Source organism: Bombina bombina, chromosome 1, assembly GCF_027579735.1.
Source record: "Bombina bombina isolate aBomBom1 chromosome 1, aBomBom1.pri, whole genome shotgun sequence".
NCBI lineage: Eukaryota > Metazoa > Chordata > Amphibia > Anura > Bombinatoridae > Bombina > Bombina bombina.
The window spans coordinates 255,820,075-255,845,203 of NC_069499.1; the positions used below are offsets into that span (position 1 = coordinate 255,820,075).

General features: G+C 39.4%; 1 protein-coding gene across 1 annotated transcript in view; it reads left to right on the forward strand.

Annotated features, from left to right (window-relative positions):
- PRKD1 (protein kinase D1) overlaps positions 1-25,129 on the forward strand; it is a 503,446-nt gene that overhangs the window by 344,803 nt on the left and 133,514 nt on the right. Inside the window, 2 exon segments of the mRNA XM_053697941.1 lie at positions 1,359-1,563; positions 16,692-16,815. Of these exon segments, the coding sequence (XP_053553916.1) occupies positions 1,359-1,563; positions 16,692-16,815 (329 nt within the window).

The following is a 25,129-nucleotide window of genomic DNA, read 5'->3' on the forward strand; positions in this document are numbered from 1 at the left end:
TTCGGAGGCTGTTTTTGGGAGAAAGGTTCTACAGGCAGTGGTTCCTTCTGTTTAATGTTCCTGCCTTGTCCCTCCCATCATCCGTGTACTTTAGCTTTGGTATTGGTATCCCATAAGTAATGGATGACCCGTGGACTGAACACACTTAACAAGAGAAAACATAATTTATGCTTACCTGATAAATTTATTTCTCTTGTGTGTTCAGTCCACGGCCCGCCCTGTCTTTTTGAGTCAGGTTCTAAATTTTAAATTATAACTCCAGTCACCACTGCACCCTATAGTTTCTCCTTTCTCGTCTTGTTTCGGTCGAATGACTGGATATGACATGTGAGGGGAGGAGCTATATAGCATCTCTGCTTGGGTGATCCTCTTGCAACTTCCTGTTGGGAAGGAGAATATATCCCATAAGTAATGGATGACCCGTGGACTGAACACACTACAAGAGAAATAAATTTATCAGGTAAGCATAAATTATGTTTTTTCAGGAATCCAGGTTGTGTCAGGCTGTGGTGCCATCAGAATGGGCCGCCTTTTTGTTCCCGCCCGTTTGCATTCAGTGTCCTCTATAAGCTTGGGTATTGATTTCCCAAAAGTAATGAATACAACTGTGAACTCTCTCCCCGTTTTAAGAAGAAAAACTTTACTTCTGTATGGGGAGAGTCCACAGCTCCCCACCCGTTTTTGTTTTTTTTCTGTGGGCGGCCTTAAATTCTTTTTTTATCTGTTCTTCTGGCACCTTTTTTTCACCCTGATATTTCTCCTACTGTTCCTTGTTTACTTTGCAGAATGACTGGGGAATGAGTGAAGTGGGGGAGGTATTTAAGCCTTTGGCTGGGGTGTCTTTGCCTCCTCCTGGTGGCCAGGTTCTGTATTTCCCAAAAGTAATGAATGCAGCTGTGGATTTTCCCCATACAGAAGAAAAGAAAATTAACAGGTAAGCATAATTTAAGTTATTTAGTCTTTCAAAATTACAATAGGATTTGAAAAACTGACACCCTGTGAAGTGTGTTTTAAAAGCATTACGCGCTATTACAACATGCATGAATTTAGTGTAGTTATGTGACTGACATTAAACATTTTTAAAATTAGTGAAAGCATTTTTAGCCAGAATCATTTATTAGCAACTGTAATTGTGAATTTGTGATTAAATGTAGCCCAACAGCTTTTTACTTGTATTTATAGTCTGCTTACTAGGACTAAATTCATAGGTAAGTTGTGTATTTCTGTATAATAATTTTTTTTCTATTTCAATTGCTGCCAAAGCCTGCATTTCAGAAATGATTTTATGTATTAGTAGTAGTGCATAGGGGATGCGCTCCTGCTGGTCTCCATTTAACAATAATCTTTGCTTCCAACAGACCTGCTGAGTCCTGGAGCAGAATCAGATGTGGTGATGGAGGAGGGAAGCGATGACAATGAAAATGATAGGAGTAGCCGGCTGATGGAGTACATGGAAGAGTCACTTACTTCAGACTCTGAAAACTCTATGGCAGGATGCCGCAATGAAAATGGCGATATGCAAGACCCTGACCAGGACCAAGACACTTCTGACCGTATGATAAGGTGAGTAATTGAGATTCGTATAAGTCAGGTATCAACATAAATAGCTTTTCTCCAACATTGGTGTGTCCGGTCCACGGCGTCATCCTTACTTGTGGGAATATCTCTTCCCCAACAGGAAATGGCAGAGAGTCCCAGCAAAGCTGGCCATATAGTCCCTCCTAGGCTCCGCCCACCCCAGTCATTCTCTTTGCCGTTGCACAGGCAACATCTCCACGGAGATGGTTAAGAGTATGTGGTGTTTAGTTGTAGTTTTTTTTATTCTACTATCAAGAGTTTGTTATTTTAAAATAGTGCTGGTATGTACTATTTACTCTGAAACAGAAAAAGATGAAGATTTCTGTTTGTGAGAGGAAGATGATTTTTGCAGACAGTAACTAAAATTGATTGCTGTTTCCACATAGGACTGTTGAGATGAAGTAACTTCAGTTGGGGGAAACAGTTAGCAGACTTTTCTGCTTAAGGTATGACTAGCCATATTTCTAACAAGACTGTGTAATGCTGGAAGGCTGTCATTTCCCCTCATGGGGACCGGTAAGCCATTTTCTTAGTCTCAAACAGAATAAAGGGCTTAATATGGGCTATAAAACTGGTAGACACTTTTATGGGCTAAATCGATTGCTTTATTTGGACATTTTATACATGTTTATGCTGATAATTCACACTTATAAACTTGGGGAACGTTTTTTAACGTCAGGCACTATGTTAGACACCTTTTCCAGTCAGGAAGGGCCTTCCCAGTTGTAGGCTGAGCCTCATTTTCGCGCCATTACTGCGCAGTTGTTTTTGAGAGCAAGACATGCAGATGCATGTGTGAGGACCTGAAAGTAGTTTGAAAAGTTCCTAGAAGGCGTCATTTGGTATCGTATTCCCCTCTGGGCTTGTTAAAGTCACAGCAAAGGCTGTAGCTGGGACTGTATAGGGGTTAAATCTGTAACCGGTTCCGGTTTCGTTATTTTAAGGGTTAAAGTGTGCAATACTTTTAATGCTTTAAGACACTGTGGTGAAATTTTGAACAATTCCTTCATATTTTTTCACATATTCAGTAATAAAGTGTGCTCTGTTTAAAATTTAAAGAGACAGTAACGGTTTTGTTTTAAAACGGTTTTTGTGCTTTATTGACAAGTTTAAGCCTGTTTAACATGTCTGTGCCTTCAGATAAGCTATGTTCTATATGTATGAAAGCCAATGTGTCTCCCCCTTCAAAATTGTGTGATAATTGTGCCATAGCGTCCAAACAAAGTAAGGACAGTACTGCCACAGATAATGAAATTGCCCAAGATGATTCCTCAGATGAAGGGAGTAGACATGGTTCTACATCATCTCCTTCTGTGTCTACGCCAGTTTTGCCCACGCATGAGGCCCCTAGTACTTCTAGCGCGCCAATGCTTATTACCATGCAACAATTGACGGCTGTAATGGATAACTCCATAGCAAATATTTTATCCAAAATGCCTGCATATCAGAGAAAGCGCGATTGCTCTGTTTTAAACACTGAAGAGCAGGAGGGCGCTGATGATAATTGTTCTGTCATACCCTCACACCAATCTGAAGGGGCCATGAGGGAGGTTTTGTCAGATGGGGAAATTTCAGATTCAGGAAAAATTTCTCAACAGGCTGAACCTGATGTTGTGACATTTAAATTTAAATTAGAACATCTCCGCGCACTGCTTAAGGAGGTGTTATCTACTCTGGATGATTGTGACAACTTGGTCATTCCAGAAAAATTATGCAAGATGGATAAGTTCCTAGAGGTTCCGGTGCACCCGACGCTTTTCCTATACCCAAGCGGGTGGCGGACATAGTGAATAAGGAGTGGGAGAAGCCCGGCATACCTTTTGTTCCCCCTCCTATATTTAAGAAATTATTTCCTATGGTCGACCCCAGAAAGGACTTATGGCAGACAGTCCCTAAGGTCGAGGGGGCAGTTTCTACTCTAAACAAGCGCACTACTATTCCTATCGAGGATAGTTGTGCTTTCAAAGATCCTATGGATAAAAAATTGGAAGGTTTACTTAAAAAGATTTTTGTACAGCAAGGTTACCTTCTACAACCCATTTCGTGCATTGTTCCTGTCACTACAGCAGCGTGGTTCTGGTTCGAGGAACTAGAAAAGTCGCTCAGTAGAGAGACTCCATATGAGGAGGTTATGGACAGAGTTCATGCACTTAAGTTGGCTAACTCTTTTATTTTAGATGCCGCTTTGCAATTAGCTAGATTAGCGCCGAAAAATTCAGGGTTTGCAATTGTGGCGCGCAGAGCGCTTTGGCTAAAGTCTTGGTCAGCGGATGTATCATCCAAGACAAAATTGCTTAACATCCCCTTCAAGAGTAAAACTCTCTTTGGACCAGAATTGAAAGAGATTATCTCAGACATCACTGGGGGAAAGGGTCACGCCCTCCCACAAGATAGGCCTTTCAAGGCCAAGAATAAGTCTAATTTTCGTTCCTTTCGTAATTTCAGGAACGGACCGGCCTCTAATTCTGCATCCTCTAAGCAAGAGGGTAATGCCTCACAGTCCAAACCAGCCTGGAAACCGATGCAAGGCTGGAACAAGGGTAAGCAGACCAAGAAGCCTGCTACCGCTAACAAAACAGCATGAAGGAGTAGCCCCCGATCCGGGACCGGATCTAGTGGGGGGCAGACTCTCTCTCTTTGCTCAGGCTTGGGCAAGAGATGTTCAGGATCCCTGGACGCTAGAAATAGTTTCTCAGGGTTATCTTCTGGAATTCAAGGAACTACCCCCAAGGGGAAGGTTCCACATGTCTCACTTATCCTCAAACCAAATAAAGAGACAGGCGTTCTTACATTGTGTAGAAGACCTGTTAAAGATGGGAGTGATACACCCAGTTCCAATGACGGAACAAGGAATGGGATTTTACTCAAATCTGTTCGTAGTTCCCAAAAAAGAGGGAACCTTCAGACCAATTCTGGATTTAAAGATCCTAAACAAATTTCTCAGGGTACCATCGTTCAAAATGGAAACCATTCGAACGATTCTACCCACTATCCAGGAAGGTCAATTTATGACTACCGTGGATCTAAAGGATGCGTACCTACATATTCCTATCCACAAAGAACATTATCAGTTCCTAAGGTTCGCCTTTCTGGACAAACATTACCAGTTTGTGGCCCTCCCATTCGGATTAGCCACTGCTCCAAGGATTTTCACAAAGGTAATCGGGTCCCTTCTAGCGGTTCTAAGACCGAGGGGCATTGCAGTAGTACCATACTTGGACGACATTCTAATACAAGCGTCGTCCCTTTCAAAAGCAAAGGCTCATACAGACATCGTTCTGGCCTTTCTCAGATCTCACGGATGGAAGGTGAACATAGAAAAAAGTTCTCTGTCTCCGTCAACAAGAGTTCCCTTCTTGGGAACAATAATAGATTCCTTAGAAATGAGGATCTTTCTGACAGATGTCAGAAAGTCAAAACTTCTAAGCGCTTGTCAAGTTCTTCATTCTGTTCCACGTCCTTCCATAGCTCAGTGCATGGAAGTAGTAGGGTTGATGGTTGCAGCAATGGACATAGTTCCTTTTGCGCAAATTCATCTAAGACCATTACAACTGTGCATGCTGAAACAGTGGAATGGGGACTATACAGACTTGTCTCCAGTGATTCAAGTAGATCAGAAGACCAGAGATTCACTCCGTTGGTGGATATCCCTGGACCACCTATCCCAGGGAATGAGCTTCCGCAGACCAGAGTGGGTCATTGTCACAACCGACGCCAGTCTAGTGGGCTGGGGTGCGGTCTGGGAATCCCTGAAAGCTCAGAGACTATGGTCTCGGGAAGAGTCTCTTCTCCCGATAAACATTCTGGAACTAAGAGCGATATTCAATGCTCTCAGGGCTTGGCCTCAGCTTGCAAAGGCCAGATTCATAAGATTCCAATCAGACAACATGACGACTGTTGCGTATATCAATCATCAGGGGGGAACAAGGAGTTCCCTGGCGATGAAAGAAGTAACCAAAATAATACAATGGGCGGAGAATCACTCCTGCCATCTATCTGCGATCCACATCCCAGGTGTGGAAAACTGGGAAGCGGATTATCTGAGTCGTCAGACATTCCATCCGGGGGAGTGGGAACTCCACCGGAGATTTTTGCCCAGTTGACTCAATTATGGGGGATCCAGACATGGATCTGATGGCGTCTCGTCAGAACTTCAAGGTTCCTTGCTACGGCTCCAGATCCAGGGATCACAAGGCGACTCTAGTGGATGCACTAGTAGCGCCTTGGACCTTCAACCTAGCTTATGTGTTTCCACCGTTTCCTCTCATTCCCAGGCTGGTAGCCAGGATCAAACAGGAGAGGGCCTCGGTGATCTTGATAGCTCCTGCGTGGCCACGCAGGACTTGGTATGCAGACCTGGTGAATATGTCATCGGTTCCACCATGGAAGCTACCTTTGAGACAGGACCTTCTTGTTCAGGGTCCATTCGAACATCCAAATCTGGTCTCCCTCCAGCTGACGGCTTGGAGATTGAACGCTTGATTCTATCAAAGCGTGGGTTTTCAGATTCTGTGATTGATACTCTGGTTCAGGCCAGAAAACCGGTAACTAGAAAGATTTACCATAAAATATGGAAAAGATATATCTGCTGGTGTGAATCCAAGGGATTCCCTTGGAATAATATAGCAATTCCTAAGATTCTTTCCTTTCTGCAAGAAGGTTTGGATAAAGGATTATCTGCGAGTTCTCTAAAGGGACAGATTTCTGCTTTATCTGTCTTACTACACAAACGACTGGCAGCTATGCCAGATGTTCAAGCATTTGTTCAGGCTCTGGTTAGGATCAAGCCTGTTTACAGACCTTTGACTCCTCCCTGGAGTTTAAATCTAGTTCTTTCAGTTCTTCAAGGGGTTCCGTTTGAACCTCTACATTCCATAGATATTAAGTTGTTATCTTGGAAAGTTTTGTTTTTGGTTGCTATTTCTTCTGCTAGAAGAGTTTCAGAGTTTTCTGCTCTGCAGTGTTCTCCGCCCTATCTGGTGTTCCATGCAGATAAGGTGGTTTTGCGTACTAAGCCTGGTTTTCTTCCAAAGGTTGTTTCTAACAAAAATATTAACCAGGAGATAGTTGTACCTTCTTTGTGTCCGAATCCAGTTTCAAAGAAGGAACGTTTGTTACACAATTTGGACGTAGTCCGTGCTCTAAAATTCTATTTAGAAGCTACAAAAGATTTCAGACAAACATCTTCTCTGTTTGTCGTCTATTCTGGTAAAAGGAGAGGTCAAAAAGCGACTTCTACCTCTCTTTCCCTTCTCTTCTACCTCTCTTTCCTTTTGGCTTAAAAGCATCATCCGATTGGCTTATGAGACTGCTGGACGGCAGCCTCCTGAAAGAATCACAGCTCACTCCACTAGGGCTGTGGCTTCCACATGGGCCTTCAAGAACGAGGCTTCTGTTGATCAAATATGTAAGGCAGCGACTTGGTCTTCACTGCACACTTTTGCCAAATTTTACAAATTTGATACTTTTGCTTCTTCGGAGGCTATTTTTGGGAGAAAGGTTTTGCAAGCCGAGGTGCCTTCCGTTTAGGTAACCTGATTTGCTCCCTCCCTTCATCCGTGTCCTAAAGCTTTGGTATTGGTTCCCACAAGTAAGGATGACGCCGTGGACCGGACACACCAATGTTGGAGAAAACAGAATTTATGCTTACCTGATAAATTACTTTCTCCAACGGTGTGTCCGGTCCACGGCCCGCCCTGGTTTTTTAATCAGGTCTGATGAATTATTTTCTCTAACTACAGTCACCACGGTACCATATGGTTTCTCCTATATTTTTCCTCCTGTCCGTCGGTCGAATGACTGGGGTGGGCGGAGCCTAGGAGGGACTATATGGCCAGCTTTGCTGAGACTCTTTGCCATTTCCTGTTGGGGAAGAGATATTCCCACAAGTAAGGATGACGCCGTGGACCGGACACACCGTTGGAGAAAGTAATTTATCAGGTAAGCATAAATTCTGTTTTCCCTTTAAAACAGGTCCTTTCCTCTTTTTATTGCTTTTTGCTACAAAAGTACTTGCACTTTTCATAATGTATAATGCTTTTTTTATTTTTCAAATGACATACATACATTTTGATGGCAGGTAAGAACCAGAATGTCCATTGCATCTGCACATATTTCCTTCTGTAGTGTTAAGTAACTTCTCATGATAGCCTTATGTATGTCCCCGACAATCTAGAAATCCCTTACTGCAGTTGTCCTTACTACATGTATTGGGAGTCTGTCCCATGAATCAGCCACCCTTTTTTATAAAGACATACTGCTAAGCATCTTGTATCAATTTATTTGCTCTCCTTTTAGAACTGATTTAGAAATCAGATAGGGCTATAATTCATTTGGGAATCATTGTACCATGACTGTTTTACAGCTTTCTAATCCAAAATGTCTGTAGTCCTTACTGAAGTAATCTCAGGTAATTTATTCTCTAAGCTGCATGCATTAGTATATTGCACGTAACCTATTTACACTAGATCTTTTGATTGGGCTGTACATCCTCTACTAATGTGATTCCATGTGTTAACCAATGTACTAGTCAGGTTGTCCTGTGCCATGTAATCAGTTGGTGTCTTAAAATCAAAAGTTTAGTTGAATCAGGCCGTGAATCTCAGTGTAATGGTGACAAAATCTATTGAATAAATCAGAAAGCCATATACAGTAATATGTGAAAGCATAAAGATAACAGCCTGGCTTTGTACAAGTGATATAGGTGTTGATTCCAATTATTCAGATTCTTTTTTTTGGCTCTGATCTACGATTTTTAAGTTCTGAGTCATCACAATCCAAGTGAGAACACTGTTTTCGTATTTGGAAAAGTTTGGATCAGATCTGAGCAGAGAGCAGGAAAATAGTCTATCCATGTGATGCATACATAGCAACCAAGACAATTTTGAATAGTTATCTATGCATGTGCAGTACATTTTGAAATAGTTGCATATGCCGTTTTACATGTAAATATGAATATATGGTCTAGATTTATCAAACATATATTCATCACTATATTGTTTAGTGCCTCGGTAGTGGGCAGGAAATAGATTTCTATAAGCATTTAATAGACATGTATGTGATATCTCTTACAGCTAACAAGAGCTGCAGGAAATGCAAGAAAACAAATCATGACACTGACATCTAGGAATTACATTTAGCCATCACACACTTAAAATCTATTATTACTTTTATTTATTTTGTATTCACATTTTCATGTTTGTAAACTACAATAATTTAATGTAGGCATTTCTATTTAACAGTTCCATATTCTTTAATGGTAACCAAGATCATCTGCACTTGTTTGAACAGAAGTAAAAAAAAAAATGTTTTTTCATTTGCAGTAGGGCTGCAACTAACTATTATTTTCATAATCGATTAATCGGCCGATTATTTTTTCGATTAATCGACTAATCGGATAAAAAGAGAATCAATAATAGTTTTCTATGTTTTAAATAAAATCCACATGAGTGTTACAAATATAAACTTCAGACTAAAACTTTACATTAACACAACTGTTTCTTCAATTTTTAAGCAGCAGAGCACAGTTTTATAATTAAACAAAACAAAAGCACAAAAAAAAGAGGTAGAAATAGAAAGAGTTAGACTATCACTGTTAATAACATTCTGTTTTTCTACCTTGGTAAGGGTCCTCTCAATAAATCAAACCTTAACTTCATTCTAACATAAAAATATCTTGAATATCTATATGCAATGGTAAATAACCAGCTATAAGGTTAGGGGAAATATCTAGTCCGCTCTAAAAATAAAGGTTGAATCTGGTACATATTATCACAATTTATTAAAAAATTAAAAAAACAATTAAAAAAAAATCAAAAGCGCTAAGGACTGTATATCAATAACAGGACCATTTATTTATACAGTGCATATAATCAGCAATAGCAAGCAATACGCTAATAATTGTGCAAACAGATAATAGTGCACATCAATTTAAATAACTCGCATCAATCTAGGAGCAAGGTGTAAACAACAAGCTTGGCACTATATCATGCAAAGCATAGTTCCAAATCACCAAATTTAATATAAACAATCCAAATGATGACTATTATATCTGGGTTGCACATAAGCCAGGAGTAGTTGTAAACGTATACTGTCCTGAAAAAGTGAAAAGTAGACGTACTTTAGGCTAAGGACATAACCATAAAACACAATACTATATGCAGGAGTTCATTGGAGTGAAGCAACTGGTGTTGTGCACAGACCAACTAATTGCAAACCAACTAATCGATTATGAGATTATGAGATTCGTTGACAACTATTTTAATAATCGATTATCGATTATGACGATTAGTTGTTGCATCTCTAATTTGCAGTATCTAGAACCTTGGGTTGCAAACTTCTTACACTAATAGGTATTCAGCAAAGACAAACCTTGTTCTGTAAAGTAAGGTTTGGAACTTATGGCGGTATTGTAAACCTTCTTGCTTTCATGATTTACAGTGTGCAAACTATTAAAATCCTGTTGTAGAAGAAAAGTTGTGGCAACTTTTCTTCTAATGGTCATTTCCCACAGATTTTTAGATGAGAATCTTGCCAAATGAATTAAAAAAATAATTTTAAATACTTTTAACTTATTCAGTGTTAAATACATCATTGAGCAACATACCTAGTATGCCTTTCATGATCATATACAAATCATTCAGATTTGAACAATTATCATAAACACCTCTCTATTCAATTTCAAAACACACATGGACTGCATTAACCATATAGTATTTCAGTGATCAACATCCATTATCTGCATAAGCGGTGCCATTCTTGGAAAGTGGAAATCCTATTTTTTGTAAGTTAACAACATTGGCTGTGTTTGTATTCACTTTGTCAACAAAAAAAGTGTCCATTCCTATTTTCCAACATTGAAATAAAAAATGGGAACATGGAATCAACCCTATAGTTTTGTTTTGGAAAGAAATTTTTGTAGGAAATGGGAATGTTAACACCTTTTAATGATTGGAAATGTATTAGGAGAAATACAACATGGTAGAATAGGAACAAGCTATGGTGTTGATGTAAAACAGCAAAACAAATTAACCAATTGAGGGAGATTATAAGGATCTGACCTAGAACATTAAAGCAAATAGATTGTTTTGGATGATTTAAGTTCTGATTAAAAATAAATTAAAATTTTCAGAGCTTTAAGTGAGTAATCTAGATGCAACATATAATCTACTCACACCTATAATGTTTGTAAGAAAGTTTTCTGAGGTGACTGTGTGTCATGGTGAATACTAATGAGGTTTTCTGACATTCATAAGAAAGTATATTTATATATGTGTGTATATATATATATATATTTCTTTCATGTAATTGTCCATGAGCTAGTGACGTATGGGATATACATTCCTACCAGGAGGGGCAAAGTTTCCCAAAACTCAAAATGCCTATAAATACACCCCTCACCACACTCACAATTCAGTTTTACAAACTTTGCCTCCCATGGAGGTGGTGAAGTAAGTTTGTGCTAAATTTCTAAGTTGATATGCGCTTCGCAGCAGACTGAAGCCCGGTTTTCCTTTCAGAGTGCAGTGAATGTCAGAGGGATGTGAATAGAGTATTGCCTATTTGAATACCATGGTCTTCCTCTAGGGAATCTTTTTCATAGGTTCTCTGTTATCTGTCGTAGAGATTTCTTCTCCTACCTCCCTTTTCAGATCAACGATATACTCTTATATACCATTACCTCAACTGATTCTCGTTTCAGTACTGGTTTGGCTATCTACTATATGTAGATGAGTGTCTTAGGGTAAGTAAGTCTTATTTCTATTCATGACACTCTAAGCTATGGTTGGGCACTTTATATGTAAAGTTCTAAATATATGTGTTAAATTTATATTTGCCATGATTCAGGATGATCAGTATTCCTTCTTTCAGACTGTCAGTTTCATTTTTTTGGGAAAATGCATATGAATTATATTTTTTCTTACCTTAAAAATTTCAATTTTCAATTGACTTTTTTTCTAAATTGCGGGCTGTTAGGCTCGCGGGTGCAGAAAATGCTTCAATTTATTGCGTCATTCTTGGCGCAAGACTTTTTTGGCACAAAAATTTAGTCATTTCACGTGATTGCTTAATTTTTTGACGTATGTGTGTTGCAGACGTTTTTGGCGCCAAAAAATATGGGCGTAATTCTTAGCGCCAAAAAAATGTGGGCGTTATATATGGCACCAAAAATGTGGGCGTCATACTTGCCGCCAGTTTTTTTTCACATTATTTCAGTCTCACTTTTTAGTTGCTTCTGGTTTCTAGAGGCTTGTTTTGTTTTGCATTTTTTTCCCATTCCTGAAACTGCCATTTAAGGAATTTGATAATTTTGCTTTATATGTTGTTTTTTCTATTACATATTGCAAGATGTCACTACCTGACCCTGGATCAGAATCTACTTCTGGAAAGACGCTGCCTGATGTTGGTTCTACCAAAGCTAAGTGCATTTGTTGTAAACTTTTGGTAACTGTTCCTCCGGCTGTAGTTTGTGTTAGTTGTCATGATAAACTATCAAACGCAGATAATATTTCCATTAGTAATAATCCATTACCTGTTGTTGTTCCTTCAACATCTAATGTTCAGGATGTTCCTGTTAATGTAAAAGAATTTGTTTCTAATTCTATTCGGAAGGCTCTGTCTGTTATTCCTCCTTCTAGTAAACGTAAGAGGTCGTTTAAAACTTCTCATATTTCAGATAAATTTTTAAATGATCGCCATCATTCTGACTTATCTATTTCTGATGAGGATCTATCTGGTTCAGAAGATTCTGCCTCAGATATTGACACTGATAAATCTTCATATTTGTTTAAGATGGAGTTTATTCGTTCTTTACTTAAAGAAGTGTTGATTGCATTAGATAGTCCTCTTGATATTAAAACTAATAAGCGTTTAAATTCAGTTTTTAAACCTCATGTAGTTATTCCAGAAGTTTTTCCAGTTCCTGATGCTATTTCAGAAGTAATTTCTAGGGAATGGAATAGTCTGGGTACTACTTTTACTCCTTCTCCAAGGTTTAAGAAATTGTACCCGTTGCCATCTGATAGATTAGAGTTTTGGGAAAAAATCCCCAAAGTTGATGGGGCTATCTCTACTCTTGCTAAACGTACTACTATTCCTACGGCAGATAGTACTTCTTTAGATAGGAAGCTTGAATCCTTTCTAAGGAAGGCTTATTTATGTTCAGGTAATCTTCATAGACCTGCTATTTCTTTGGCTGATGTTGCTGCAGCTTCCACTTTCTGGTTGGAGGCTTTAGCGCAACAAGTCTCAGACCATAATGCTTATAGCATTGTTAAACTTCTTCAACATGCTAATAACTTTGTTTGTGATGCCATTTTCGATATCATTAGAATTGATGTCAGGTATATGTCTTTAGCTATTTTAGCTAGAAGAGCTTTATGGCTTAAGTCTTGGAATGCAGATATGACTTCTAAGTCAACGTTGCTTTCTCTTTCTTTCCAAGGTAATAAATTATTTGGTTCTCAGATTCAATAATTTCAACTGTGACTGGGGGGAAGGGAGCCTTTTTGCCTCAGGACAAAAAAATCTAAAGGTAAATATAGGGCTGCTAATCGTTTTTGTTCCTTTCGTCAGAATAAGGAACAAAAGCCTGACCCTTCCCCTAAAGGAACAGTTTCCATTTGGAAACCTTCTCCAGTCTGGAATAAATCCAAGCCTTTTAGAAAGTCAAAACCAGCTCCCAAATCCGCATGAAGGTGCGGCCCTCATTCCAGCACAGCTGGTAGGGGGCAGGTTACGATTTTTCAAAGATGTTTGGATCAATTCGATTCAAAGTCTTTGGATTCAGAACATTGTTTCTCAAGGGTACAGAATAGGTTTCAAGGTAAGACCACCTGTGAAAAGATTTTTTTCTCTCACGCATTCCAGTAAACCCACTAAAGGCTCAGGCGTTTCTGAAATGTGTTTCAGATCTAGAGTCGGCTGGGGTAATTGTGCCAGTTCCAGTTCTGGAACGGGGTCTGGGGTTTTACTCAAATCTGTTCATTGTACCAAAGAAGGAGAATTCCTTCAGACCAGTTCTGGATCTAAAAATATTGAATCATTATGTAAGGATACCAACATTCAAAATGGTGACTATAAGGACTATTCTGCCTTTTGTTCAGCAAGGGCATTATATGTCTACAATAGACTTACAGGATGCATATCTTCATATTCCTATCCATCCAGATCACTATCAGTTTCTGAGATTCTCTTTTCTAGACAAGCATTACCAGTTTGTTGCTCTTCCGTTTGGCCTAGCAACAGCTCCAAGGATCTTTTCAAAGGTTCTCGGTGCCCTTCTCTCTGTAATCAGAGAGCAGGGTATTGCGGTATTTCCTTATTTGGACGATATCTTGGTACTTGCTCAGTCTTTACATTCTGCAGAATCTCATACGAATCAACTTGTGTTGTTTCTTCAAAGACATGGTTGGAGGATCAATTTACCAAAGAGTTCCTTGATTCCTCAGACAAGGGTAACCTTTTTGGGTTTCCAAATAGATTCAGTGTCCATGACTTTGTCTCTAACAGAAAGAGATGTCTGAAATTAGTTTCAGCTTGTTGAAACCTTCAGTCTCAATTATTCCCTTCGGTAGCTTTGTGCATGGAAATTCTAGGTCTCATGACTGCTGCATTGGACGCAATCCCTTTTGCTCGTTTTCACATGAGACCTCTCCAGCTTTGTATGCTGAACCAATGGTGCAGGGATTATACAAAGATATCACAATATCCTTAAATCCCAATGTTCGATCTTCTCTGAGTTGGTGGTTGGATCACCATCGTTTAATTCAAGGGGCCTCTTTTGTTCGTCCAACCTGGACTGTGATCTCAACATATGCGAGTCTTTCAGGTTGGGGAGCTGTATGGGGATCTCTGACAGCGCAGGGGGTTTGGGAATCTCAGGAGGCTAGATTACCAATCAACATTTTGGAACTCCGTGCGATTTTCAGAGCTCTTCAGTTCTGGCCTCTTCTGAAGAGAGAATTGTTTTTTTGTTTTCAGATAGACAATGTCACAACCGTGGCATATGTTAATCATCAAGGGGGGACTCACAGTCCTCAGGCTATGAAAGAAGTATCTCAGATACTTGTATGGGCTGAATCCAGCTCCTGTCTAATTTCTGCGGTTCACATCCCAGGTATAGACAATTTGGAAGCGGATTATCTCAGTCGCCAGACGTTACATCCGGGCGAATGGTCTCTTCACCCAGAGGTATTTCTTCAGATTGTTCAAATCTGGGGACTTCCAGAAATAGATCTGATGGCCTCTCATCTAAACAAGAAACCTACCAGGTATCTGTCCAGATCCAGGGATCCTCAGGCGGAAGCGGTGGACGCGTTGTCACTTCCTTGGAATTATCAACCTGCCTATATCTTTCCGCCTCTAGTTCTTCTTCCAAAAGTGATTTCCAAAATCCTAATGGAGCGTACGTTTGTACTGCTGGTGGCTCCAGCATGGCCACACAGGTTTTGGTATGCGGATCTCGTTCGGATGGCCAGTTGCCAACCTTGGACACTTCCGTTAAGGCCAGACCTTCTATCTCAAGGCCCATTTTTCCATCAGGATCTCAAATCATTAAATTTGAAGGTATGGAGATTGAACGCTTAATACTTAGTCATAGAGGTTTCTCTGATTCAGTGATTAATACTATGTTACAGGCTCGTAAATCTGTGTCTAGAAAGATCTATTACCGAGTCTGGAAGACTTACATTTCTTGGTGTTCTTCACATAAATTCTCTTGGCATTCTTTTAGAATTCCTAGAATTTTACAGTTTCTCTGCTCTTTCTGTACTTTTTCACAGAAAGATTGCTAATCATCCTGATATTCATTGTTTTGTACAGGCTTTGGTTAGTATTAAGCTTGTCATAAAGTCAATTTCTCCTCCCTGGAGTCTTAATTTGGTTCTGAGGGCTTTACAGTCTCCTCCGTTTGAACCTATGCATTCTCTGGATATTAAATTACTTTCTTGGAAAGTTTTATTCCTTTTGGCCATCTCTTCTGCTAGAAGAGTTTCTGAGTTATCTGCTCTTTCTTGTGAATCTCCTTTTCTGATTTTTCATCAGGATAAGGCAGTGTTTCGGACTTCATTTAATTTTTTACCTAAAGTTGTGAATTCTAACAAAATTAGTAGAGAAATTGTTGTCCCTTCTTTGTGTCCTAATCCTAAGAATTCTCTGGAGAGATCTTTACATTCTTTGTATGTAGTTAGAGCTTTGAAATATTATGTTAAAGCTACTAAAGATTTCAGGAAGACTTCTAGTCTATTTGTTGTCTTTTCTGGTTCTAGGAAAGGTCAGAAGGCTTCTGCCATTTCTTTGGCATCTTGGTTAAAGTCTTTGATTTATCATGCTTATGTGGAGTCGGGTAGATCCCCGCCTCAAAGGATTAAGGCTCATTCTACTAGGTCAGTTTCTACTTCCTGGGCTTTTAAGAATGAAACTTCTGTTGATCAGATTTGCAGCAACTTGGTCTTCTTTGCATACTTTTACTAAATTCTACCATTTTGATGTTTTTTCTTCTTCTGAAGCAGTTTTTGGTAGAAAAATACTTCAGGCAGCTGTTTCAGTTTGATTCTTCTGCTTATAATTTCAGTTTTTTTCATATTAAGATTAAAACTTTTTGATTTGGGTTATGGATTATTTTTTCAACGGAATTGGCTGTCTTTAATCCCTCCCTCTCTAGTGACTCTTGCGTGGAAGTTCCACATCTTGGGTATCTGCTATCCCATACGTCACTAGCTCATGGACTCTTGCCAATTGCATGAAAGAAAACATAATTTATGTAAGAACTTACCTGATAAATTCATTTCTTTCATATTGGCAAGAGTCCATGAGGCCTACCCTTTTTGTGGTGGTTATGATTTTTTTTTTGTATAAAGCACAATTATTCCAATTCCCTGTTTGATGCTTTCGCTCCTTTATCACCCCACTTCTTGGCTATTCGTTAAACTGAATTGTGGGTGTGGTGAGGGGTGTATTTATAGGCATTTTGAGGTTTGGGAAACTTTGCCCCTCCTTGCAGGAATGTATATCCCATACGTCACTAGCTCATGGACTCTTGCCAATATGAAAGAAATTAATTTATCAGGTAAGTTCTTACATAAATTATGTTTTTTTTTTTTTTTTTATTAAAGTCCTTCAGCCAGTAACAATATCCCTCTAATGCGAGTAGTCCAGTCTGTCAAACACACAAAGAGGAAAAGCAGCAGTGTCATGAAAGAAGGATGGATGGTGCATTATACCAGCAAAGACCCTATGGTATGTGGAAACACTACTTCTGCTTATTTCATTTCACCTTCTGTGTGTAAAAGCTTTTAAAACTGTAAATTTGTTTGAAAAAGTTGCATTCTTGTGAATTCTGTTGAAATGTCCATTAAAAAAGCCATTTTAAATATGTTTAACTTCATATTTATCTGTCTGGTTAGGTACATATACTAGGAGAATGTAAACTCAATTACTGCATAGTATTTTGTAGTAGAAGTTTTTTTTTTTATCCTGCTCTCTTGGGGCAGTGTATCAAGCACAATTACTTTCATAAAGGTGGTGAGAGTCTACGATCTGTTCTCCCAGGAATTACTCTTCTCTACCACTAGGAAATGGCAAAGATTCTGAAAAACCCCAAGAACTCTATAATACCCCTCTCACCTCACTGGCAAGGTTGGAGAATGAAGATGTGTATTTGGTTCTTCAGTGAGAAGGGTTCTCAGACTGAGTTGAGGCCCATTTCCCCTCAGAATACAGTCCTTGTAGGAGGGATGTATTTGGAGTATTGGTAGTGGCATAAAGGTCACCTATTGGGATTTAGTCACAAGCCTTTTCATGGCTGTCGCAGGGATTTGTTGGTTCGTCAATATACTTCTATTCCTGATCCTTTGCCGTTATGTTCCAGCACTGGTTTTGGCTTCCTACTGGCTTCCTCCAGTATCAGAGTGCTTATTGATGTTTATTACAGGGCGTGCAGAATTATTAGGCAAATGAGTATTTTGACCACATCATCCTCTTTATGCATGTTGTCTTACTCCAAGCTGTATAGGCTCGAAAGCCTACTACCAATTAAGCATATTAGGTGATGTGCATCTCTGTAATGAGAAGGGGTGTGGTCTAATGACATCAACACCCTATATCAGGTGTGCATAATTATTAGGCAACTTCCTTTCCTTTGGCAAAATGGGTCAAAAGAAGGACTTGACAGGCTCAGAAAAGTCAAAAATAGTGAGATATCTTGCAGAGGGATGCAGCACTCTTAAAATTGCAAAGCTTCTGAAGCGTGATCATCGAACAATCAAGCGTTTCATTCAAAATAGTCAACAGGGTCACAAGAAGCGTGTGGAAAAACCAAGGCACAAAATAACTGCCCATGAACTGAGAAAAGTCAAGCGTGCAGCTGCCAAGATGCCACTTGCCACCAGTTTGGCCATATTTCAGAGCTGCAACATCACTGGAGTGCCCAAAAGCACAAGGTGTGCAATACTCAGAGACATGGCCAAGGTAAGAAAGGCTGAAAGACGACCACCACTGAACAAGACACACAAGCTGAAACGTCAAGACTGGGCCAAGAAATATCTCAAGACTGATTTTTCTAAGGTTTTATGGACTGATGAAATGAGAGTGAGTCTTGATGGGCCAGATGGATGGGCCCGTGGCTGGATTGGTAAAGGGCAGAGAGCTCCAGTCAGACTCAGACACCAGCAAGGTGGAGGTGGAGTACTGGTTTGGGCTGGTATCATCAAAGATGAGCTTGTGGGGCCTTTTCGGGTTGAGGATGGAGTCAAGCTCAACTCCCAGTCCTACTGCCAGTTTCTGGAAGACACCTTCTTCAAGCAGTGGTACAGGAAGAAGTCTGCATCCTTCAAGAAAAACATGATTTTCATGCAGGACAATGCTCCATCACACGCGTCCAAGTACTCCACAGCGTGGCTGGCAAGAAAGGGTATAAAAGAAGAAAATCTAATGACATGGCCTCCTTGTTCACCTGATCTGAACCCCATTGAGAACCTGTGGTCCATCATCAAATGTGAGATTTACAAGGAGGGAAAACAGTACACCTCTCTGAACAGTGTCTGGGAGGCTGTGGTTGCTGCTGCACGCAATGTTGATGGTGAACAGATCAAAACACTGACAGAATCCATGGATGGCAGGCTTTTGAGTGTCCTTGCAAAGAAAGGTGGCTATATTGGTCACTGATTTGTTTTTGTTTTGTTTTTGAATGTCAGAAATTTATATTTGTGAATGTTGAGATGTTATATTGGTTTCACTGGTAAAAATAAATAATTGAAATGGGTATATATTTGTTTTTTGTTAAGTTGCCTAATAATTATGCACAGTAATAGTCACATGCACACACAGATATCCCCCTAAAATAGCTATAACTAAAAACAAACTAAAAACTACTTCCAAAACTATTCAGCTTTGATATTAATGCGTTTTTTGGGTTCATTGAGAACATGGTTGTTGTTCAATAATAAAATTAATCCTCAAAAATACAACTTGCCTAATAATTCTGCACTCCCTGTATATATGTATATGACCTTGGGACAGTTCTATATTTTTTAGGTAATTCCTCTTTATTATTAAGTGCTTATAATTTTTCACTGTGTGTTTGGTGGCATACATTTTTGTAAACATTCTAGTTTTCTTTCCGTAAGGCAGGGAGAGTCTACAACGATATTCCTTACTGTTGGGTAATACAACACCTGACCACCAGGAGGAGGTAAAGACACCCCAGCCAAAGGCTTAAATGTCCCTCCCACTTCCCCATCCACAGTCATTCTTTGCCTTTCTTCACTAGAGGAGGATGGCAGAGAAGTGTCAGAAAATCTTTAATGTGCTGAAGGCTTGGCCTCTTCTGGGCTCGGCCCAGTTTATCAGATTCCAATCAGACAATATAACAATGGTTGCTTACATCAACCATCAGGGAGGATTGGGAAGTTCCTTAGCAATGAGGGAGGTGTCCCCAATCCTAGAATGAGCAGAAGCCCACACCTCTGTGCTGTTGGCGATCCACATTCCGGGTGTGGACAACTGGGAAGCAGACTTCCTCAGCAGGGTGAATGGTTTCTCCACCCTGAGGTGTTTGGAGAGATATGCAGCAGATGGTGGATGGCGGAGATGGATCTTATGGCCTCTCATTTCAATGCCAAACTACCCAGGTACGGGTTGTTATCGAGGGAACCTCAAGCAGAGTTAATAGATGCTCTAGCGGTTCCATGGAGGTTCAGACTCATATCTCTTTCCTCCATTGCCTCTTCTCCCTTGTGTTGTGGCCTGCATCAAGCAGGAACTAGTATTAGTGATTCTAATTGCTCCATCCTGGCCGCGAAGGACCTGGTTCGCGGATCTGGTGAAAACGTCCTCTTCTCCATCGTGGAGGTTACCTTGTCGCACGGAACCTGCTGATAAAGGGTCCCTTCCTACATCAAATTCTAGATTCTCTGAGGCTGAATGTGTGGAGATTGAATGCTTAGTCCACAAAGTCTCCGAGATCTCGACTTTACAGTGTGACCCACCTTACCTTAATTTTTATGCCGATAAGGCGGTTTTACGTACTAGGTTAGATTTCCTTCCTAAGGTTGTGTAAAATCGTAACATCAATCAAGAGATAGTTGTCTCTTCCTTGTGTCCCAATCCTCCTCCAGCGAAGGAATGTTTGCTTCACAATTTGAATGTGGTTCGTGCTTTGAAGTTTTACCTTCAGGAAACTAAGGAATTCAGACGATCTTCATCTTTGTTTGTCATTTATGCGGGTTGACGTAGGGGTCAGAAGGCCACTACATTTTAACACTAGAGCAGTTGCTTCTTCCTGGGCTTTTAAAAACAAAGCCTCTATAGTTCAGATTTGTAAGGTGGCTACCTGGTCCTCCTTAAATACTTTTTCTATATTTTACAAATTTTATGTGTTTGCTTCGGCTTAAACACCTTTTGGGAGAAGGTTTTACAGGCTGTGGTTATCTCAGATTAGGGTCCGCCTCTTTCTTTATCCCCTCCCGTTATTCCTTCAGTGTCCTCTGGAGCTTGGTTATTGTTTTCCCAACAGTAAAGGATCTGTTAAGCATAAATTTTGTTTTTTTCGCTTGCATTTTTTTTTTACGCACGCCGGCTTTTGGGACTGTGTGCTTTAGCGTGATGAAGTACTTTTTGGTGTACTTTTTTACTTTAAATGACACCAGTTTGTCTTGAGCCTCCTTTCTTATGTACACTATATAGATAACAGGTAAACTGTGCTGTTATAATTTTTGAATTTATACGAGTTCTTTTTAGAAGGGGTAAGCATTTTTCTTTTCTTTAAAGCTTTTTTATAATGGGGATATTACCTTTTAATCTGCCTTAGAAGCTGGGTCATTTGAACACTTTTCGTTAGTATTGTTTATAAACTGATATTTTAATCTCAGACTAAGTTATGCAATAAATGTATTATCATTTCAATGCATTCTGACCTATCTAACATTGCTCTTGCTTATAAGGGGATTACTGCTCCTTCTGTTTGTTTTTTACAGGGAAATCCTATGAATCCTGGAATCTAGGATTTTATTTGGTCTTCTGTGTCTGAAATATTTAAGGCCATGCCTCCTCTAAGTAAGCATGAAAGGTCAGATAAGAATTGTCCTTCTATTAGCTCTAAGCCTGCTGGGGTTAATGTTTCTAGTCATGAAGCTGCTTTATTCACCGAGGAAGAGGTTATGTTCATTGTATATTTATTCATTTAAATTAAGCATACTTGTTCTCTTTTTAATGAACTTACACTATATATATATATATATATATATATATATATATATATATATATATATATATATATATATATATATATATATATATATATATATATATATATATATATATATATATATTCTCTTGGGTTTAAGGTCCTCAAGTGGATAGGTATATGCCGGTTTTCTTTTTTAAATCCTGTTTTTATTCCTATGGTTAAATCCCCTGATATATATCCTTTACCTGATGGGGTCTCTGAGATTATTCCAGAGATTGGGTTTAGCCAGGTATTTATTTTTAATCTTTCTGTAAGGTTTTAAAAAATGATATCCTTTTTTAGCTTCCAATGTCCCTATTTCTTTTGGGAGTTAGAATCCTTCCAGAGGAGTGTTTTTCAGCAGGTTTTGTTTTTAGAGCAATATTATCTATTAGTGATATAGTTGCTGCTTCTTTCTTTCTTTCGTTTTAATAATCTTTTTGGGCAATTTACTGACTATTACGCTAGTGAAGATTTTAAGCTGTTCTGGTAAATGTGCTTATGCTTTCATTAAGTGTTATCTTGAAGCATGTCTTTAGCAGCACTTTTTAGGGCTTTTTTGGTTAAAGTGAATGTCAACTTTCATGATAAAGTGCCTGGTTTTTAAAAAAAAAAAACTATTAAAAACAGGGGCACTTACATTCATGAAAGTTTACATTGCACCGGATTTTACAAATACTCACCTTCTTCTGAAACGCCGGATCGCCGATTCCCCTTGCATACTTCTTCCTGCTGTACTTTCACAGCAATGACGAAACTGGCTTCCTCCAATCACGGTGTGGCCTCACAAGATGAACACTCCTGGGGGAAGCCTTGATTGGAGAGAGCCGGCTTCGTCATTGCTGACGAATTACAGAGGAGCTGCAGGCATGGGATCGTGATCCGGCATTTCAGGAGAAGTACTATTTGTAAAATCCGGTGCAATGTAAATGTTCATGAATGAAAGTGCCCGTGTTTTTAATAGTTGTTTTTTAAAAACCATGCACTTTATCATGAAAGTTGACATTTACTTTAAGACTTGGTAATTTTACGTTTTTTTAAATCAAGATTTGTATCTATCTTTTTATAGAAAAAATGTATTTGGATTCTGCTATCTCTTATGTGATGTAAGATAAAGGGACTAGAAGTCTAGGGATGAATTTGAATCTGTTTTGGTTCCTTTCCTCAGAACAGGACAGAAAATGGTTCTGTCTGGAAGCCACGTTATAACTGGAACATGTCTGAGCAGTCTATCTAATTTATTCTCTTATCTCAGTTTGCATGAACGTGCAGTCTTTGTTCCAGAAACTCTGGTTGGTGGCAGGTTAGGCTTCTTTCTGGAGGTTTGGTTTGTCTCTTCTTGATTTTTGAGTTTTTAATATAATCTCTCAGGGTTAATGAATAGGTTTCAGAAATGAGGCCTTGCTAGAAAGGTTTTCTCTGTCCTATGTTTTGTGAATTTATTGGAAGGCTCTGTCCTTTTTCTAGTCAGTTTTGGATTTAGAATGTATGGGGGTGTTTGTTCCTGTTCCTTTGTTGGTACAGAGAATTCAGTTTTATTCTAACCTCTTCTTATTCCTTTGTAGGGAGGAATTTTCAGACGAGTTCTGGGGCTAAAGGCTCTGAACTAATCTTTCAAAGCTTTAATTTTCTAAATAGTGACTATATTTGGGGTTTTTTCTGCCTTATATTTTGCAAGGTCAGTCTATGTCCATAAAAGTTTTGAGATTTTTATCTTCATGTTTCTATCCCCTAGGAATATCATCCGTTTCCTAGGTTTGCCTTTCTGGTCTAACATTTTTAGTTTGGTGCTCTACAGTTTGGTCTGTGATAATTTCCCAGAATATTTTCCTAGGTCTTGGATACCCTTTTGTCTGCAATAATAAATCAGGTTATTGCAATGTTTCCTTTTCTGTGAAATAATTTCAGGTATAAGGGTAGTGCTAAGCAGCTTTTTTTTTTTTCCTCTTAAAGGCACAGTACCGTTTTATTTCTAAGTATTTTTTACTTTGATTACAGTGTTTTCCAAGCTTGCTTGTTACATTACTAGCCTGTTTAACATGTCTGACACCAAGCAAAATCCTTGTTTAATATGTTTGGAAGCCATTGTGGAACCCCCTCTTAGAATGTGTCCCAATTGTACTGATATGTCTATAAACTATAAAGAACATATATTAGTACTTAAAAATAGAGCAATAGATGATTCTCAGTCAGAAGTAAATGAGGGTTCGCCATCTAGCTCTCCCCAAGTGTCACAACCAGTAACGCCCGCACAAGTGACGCCAAGTACCTCTAGTGCGTCAAATTCTTTTACTTTACAAGACATGGCCACAGTTATGAATACAACCCTCACAGAGGTTTTATCTGAACTGCCTGGTTTACAAGGAAAAGTATCCCAGTGAGGGCCAGCACTCCTGTAGTAAAGTGCACGTGTAGACTGGGGTAAAACTGCCAAACCCCACATATAATCCTTAGTATGTGAAATGTCCACAGCACTATAAATTTTCAAAATGCTTTATTCAGACATAAAAACAGCAACGTTTCGTGACCATATGTCACTTAATCATGCTATACCAAGCATGATTAAGTGACATATGGTCACGAAACGTTGCTGTTTTTATGTCTGAATAAAGCATTTTGAAAATTTATAGTGCTGTGGACATTTCACATACTAAGGTTTACAAGGAAAGCGGGACAGCTCTGGGTTTAGGAAAAATGCTGAGCTGTTTGACGCTTTAGTAGCCGTATCTGATATGCCCTCACACTGCTCTGAAGTAGGTGTGAGGGATTTGTTATCTGAGGGAGAAATTTCTGATTCAGGAAAGACGCATCCTCAGACAGATTCTGATATGACAGCCTTTAAATTTAAGCTTGAATACCTCCGCTTATTGCTCAGGGAGGTATTAGTGACTCTAGATGATTGTGACCCTATAATGGTTCCAGAGAAATTGTGTAAAACGGATAAATACTTAGAGGTTCCTGTTTACACTGATGTTTTTCCAGTCCCTAAGAGGATTGTGAATATTATTACTAAGGAGTGGGATAGACCAGGTATTCCGTTCTCTCCCCCTCCTGTTTTTAAGAAAATGTTTCCCATATCTGACACCATGCGGGACTCGTGGCAGACAGTTCCTAAGGTGGAGGGAGCTATTTCTACTCTGTCTAAGCGTACAACTATACCTATCGAAGACAGTTGTGCTTTCAAAGATCCTATGGATAAAAAATTAGAGGGTCTCCTGAAGAAAAATTTGTTCATCAGGGTTTTTCTCTCCAACCTATTGCGTGCATTGTTCCTGTAACTACTGCAGCTGTTTTCTGGTTTGAGGCTCTAGAAGAGGCTCTAGAAGAGGCTCTTCAGATGGAGACTCCATTAGAGGAGATTATGGACAGAATCAAGGCCCTTAAATTGGCTAATTCTTTTATTACAGATGCCGCTTTTCAACTGGCTAAATTAGCGGCAAAGAATTCAGGTTTTGCCATTTTAGCATGCAGGGCATTATGGCTTAAGTTCTGGTCTGCTGATGTGTCATCTAAATCTAAACTTTTGAACACCTGTCTCAGGGAATGTACTTCCACAGGCCAGAGTGGCTCATTGTAACAACAGATGCCAGCCTGCTAGGCTGGGGTGCAGTCTGGAACTCCCTGAAAGCACAGGGCTTATGGTCTCGGGAGGAATCTCTTCTTCCGATAGACATCCTAGAACTGAGAGCGATATTCAAGGCGCTTCAGGCGTGGCCTCTGCTTGCTGCAGCCAAATTCATCGGGTTTCAGTCGGACAACATCACAACTGTAGCTTATATCAATCATCAAGGAGGAACAAGGAGTTCTCTAGCGATGATGGAGGTAACC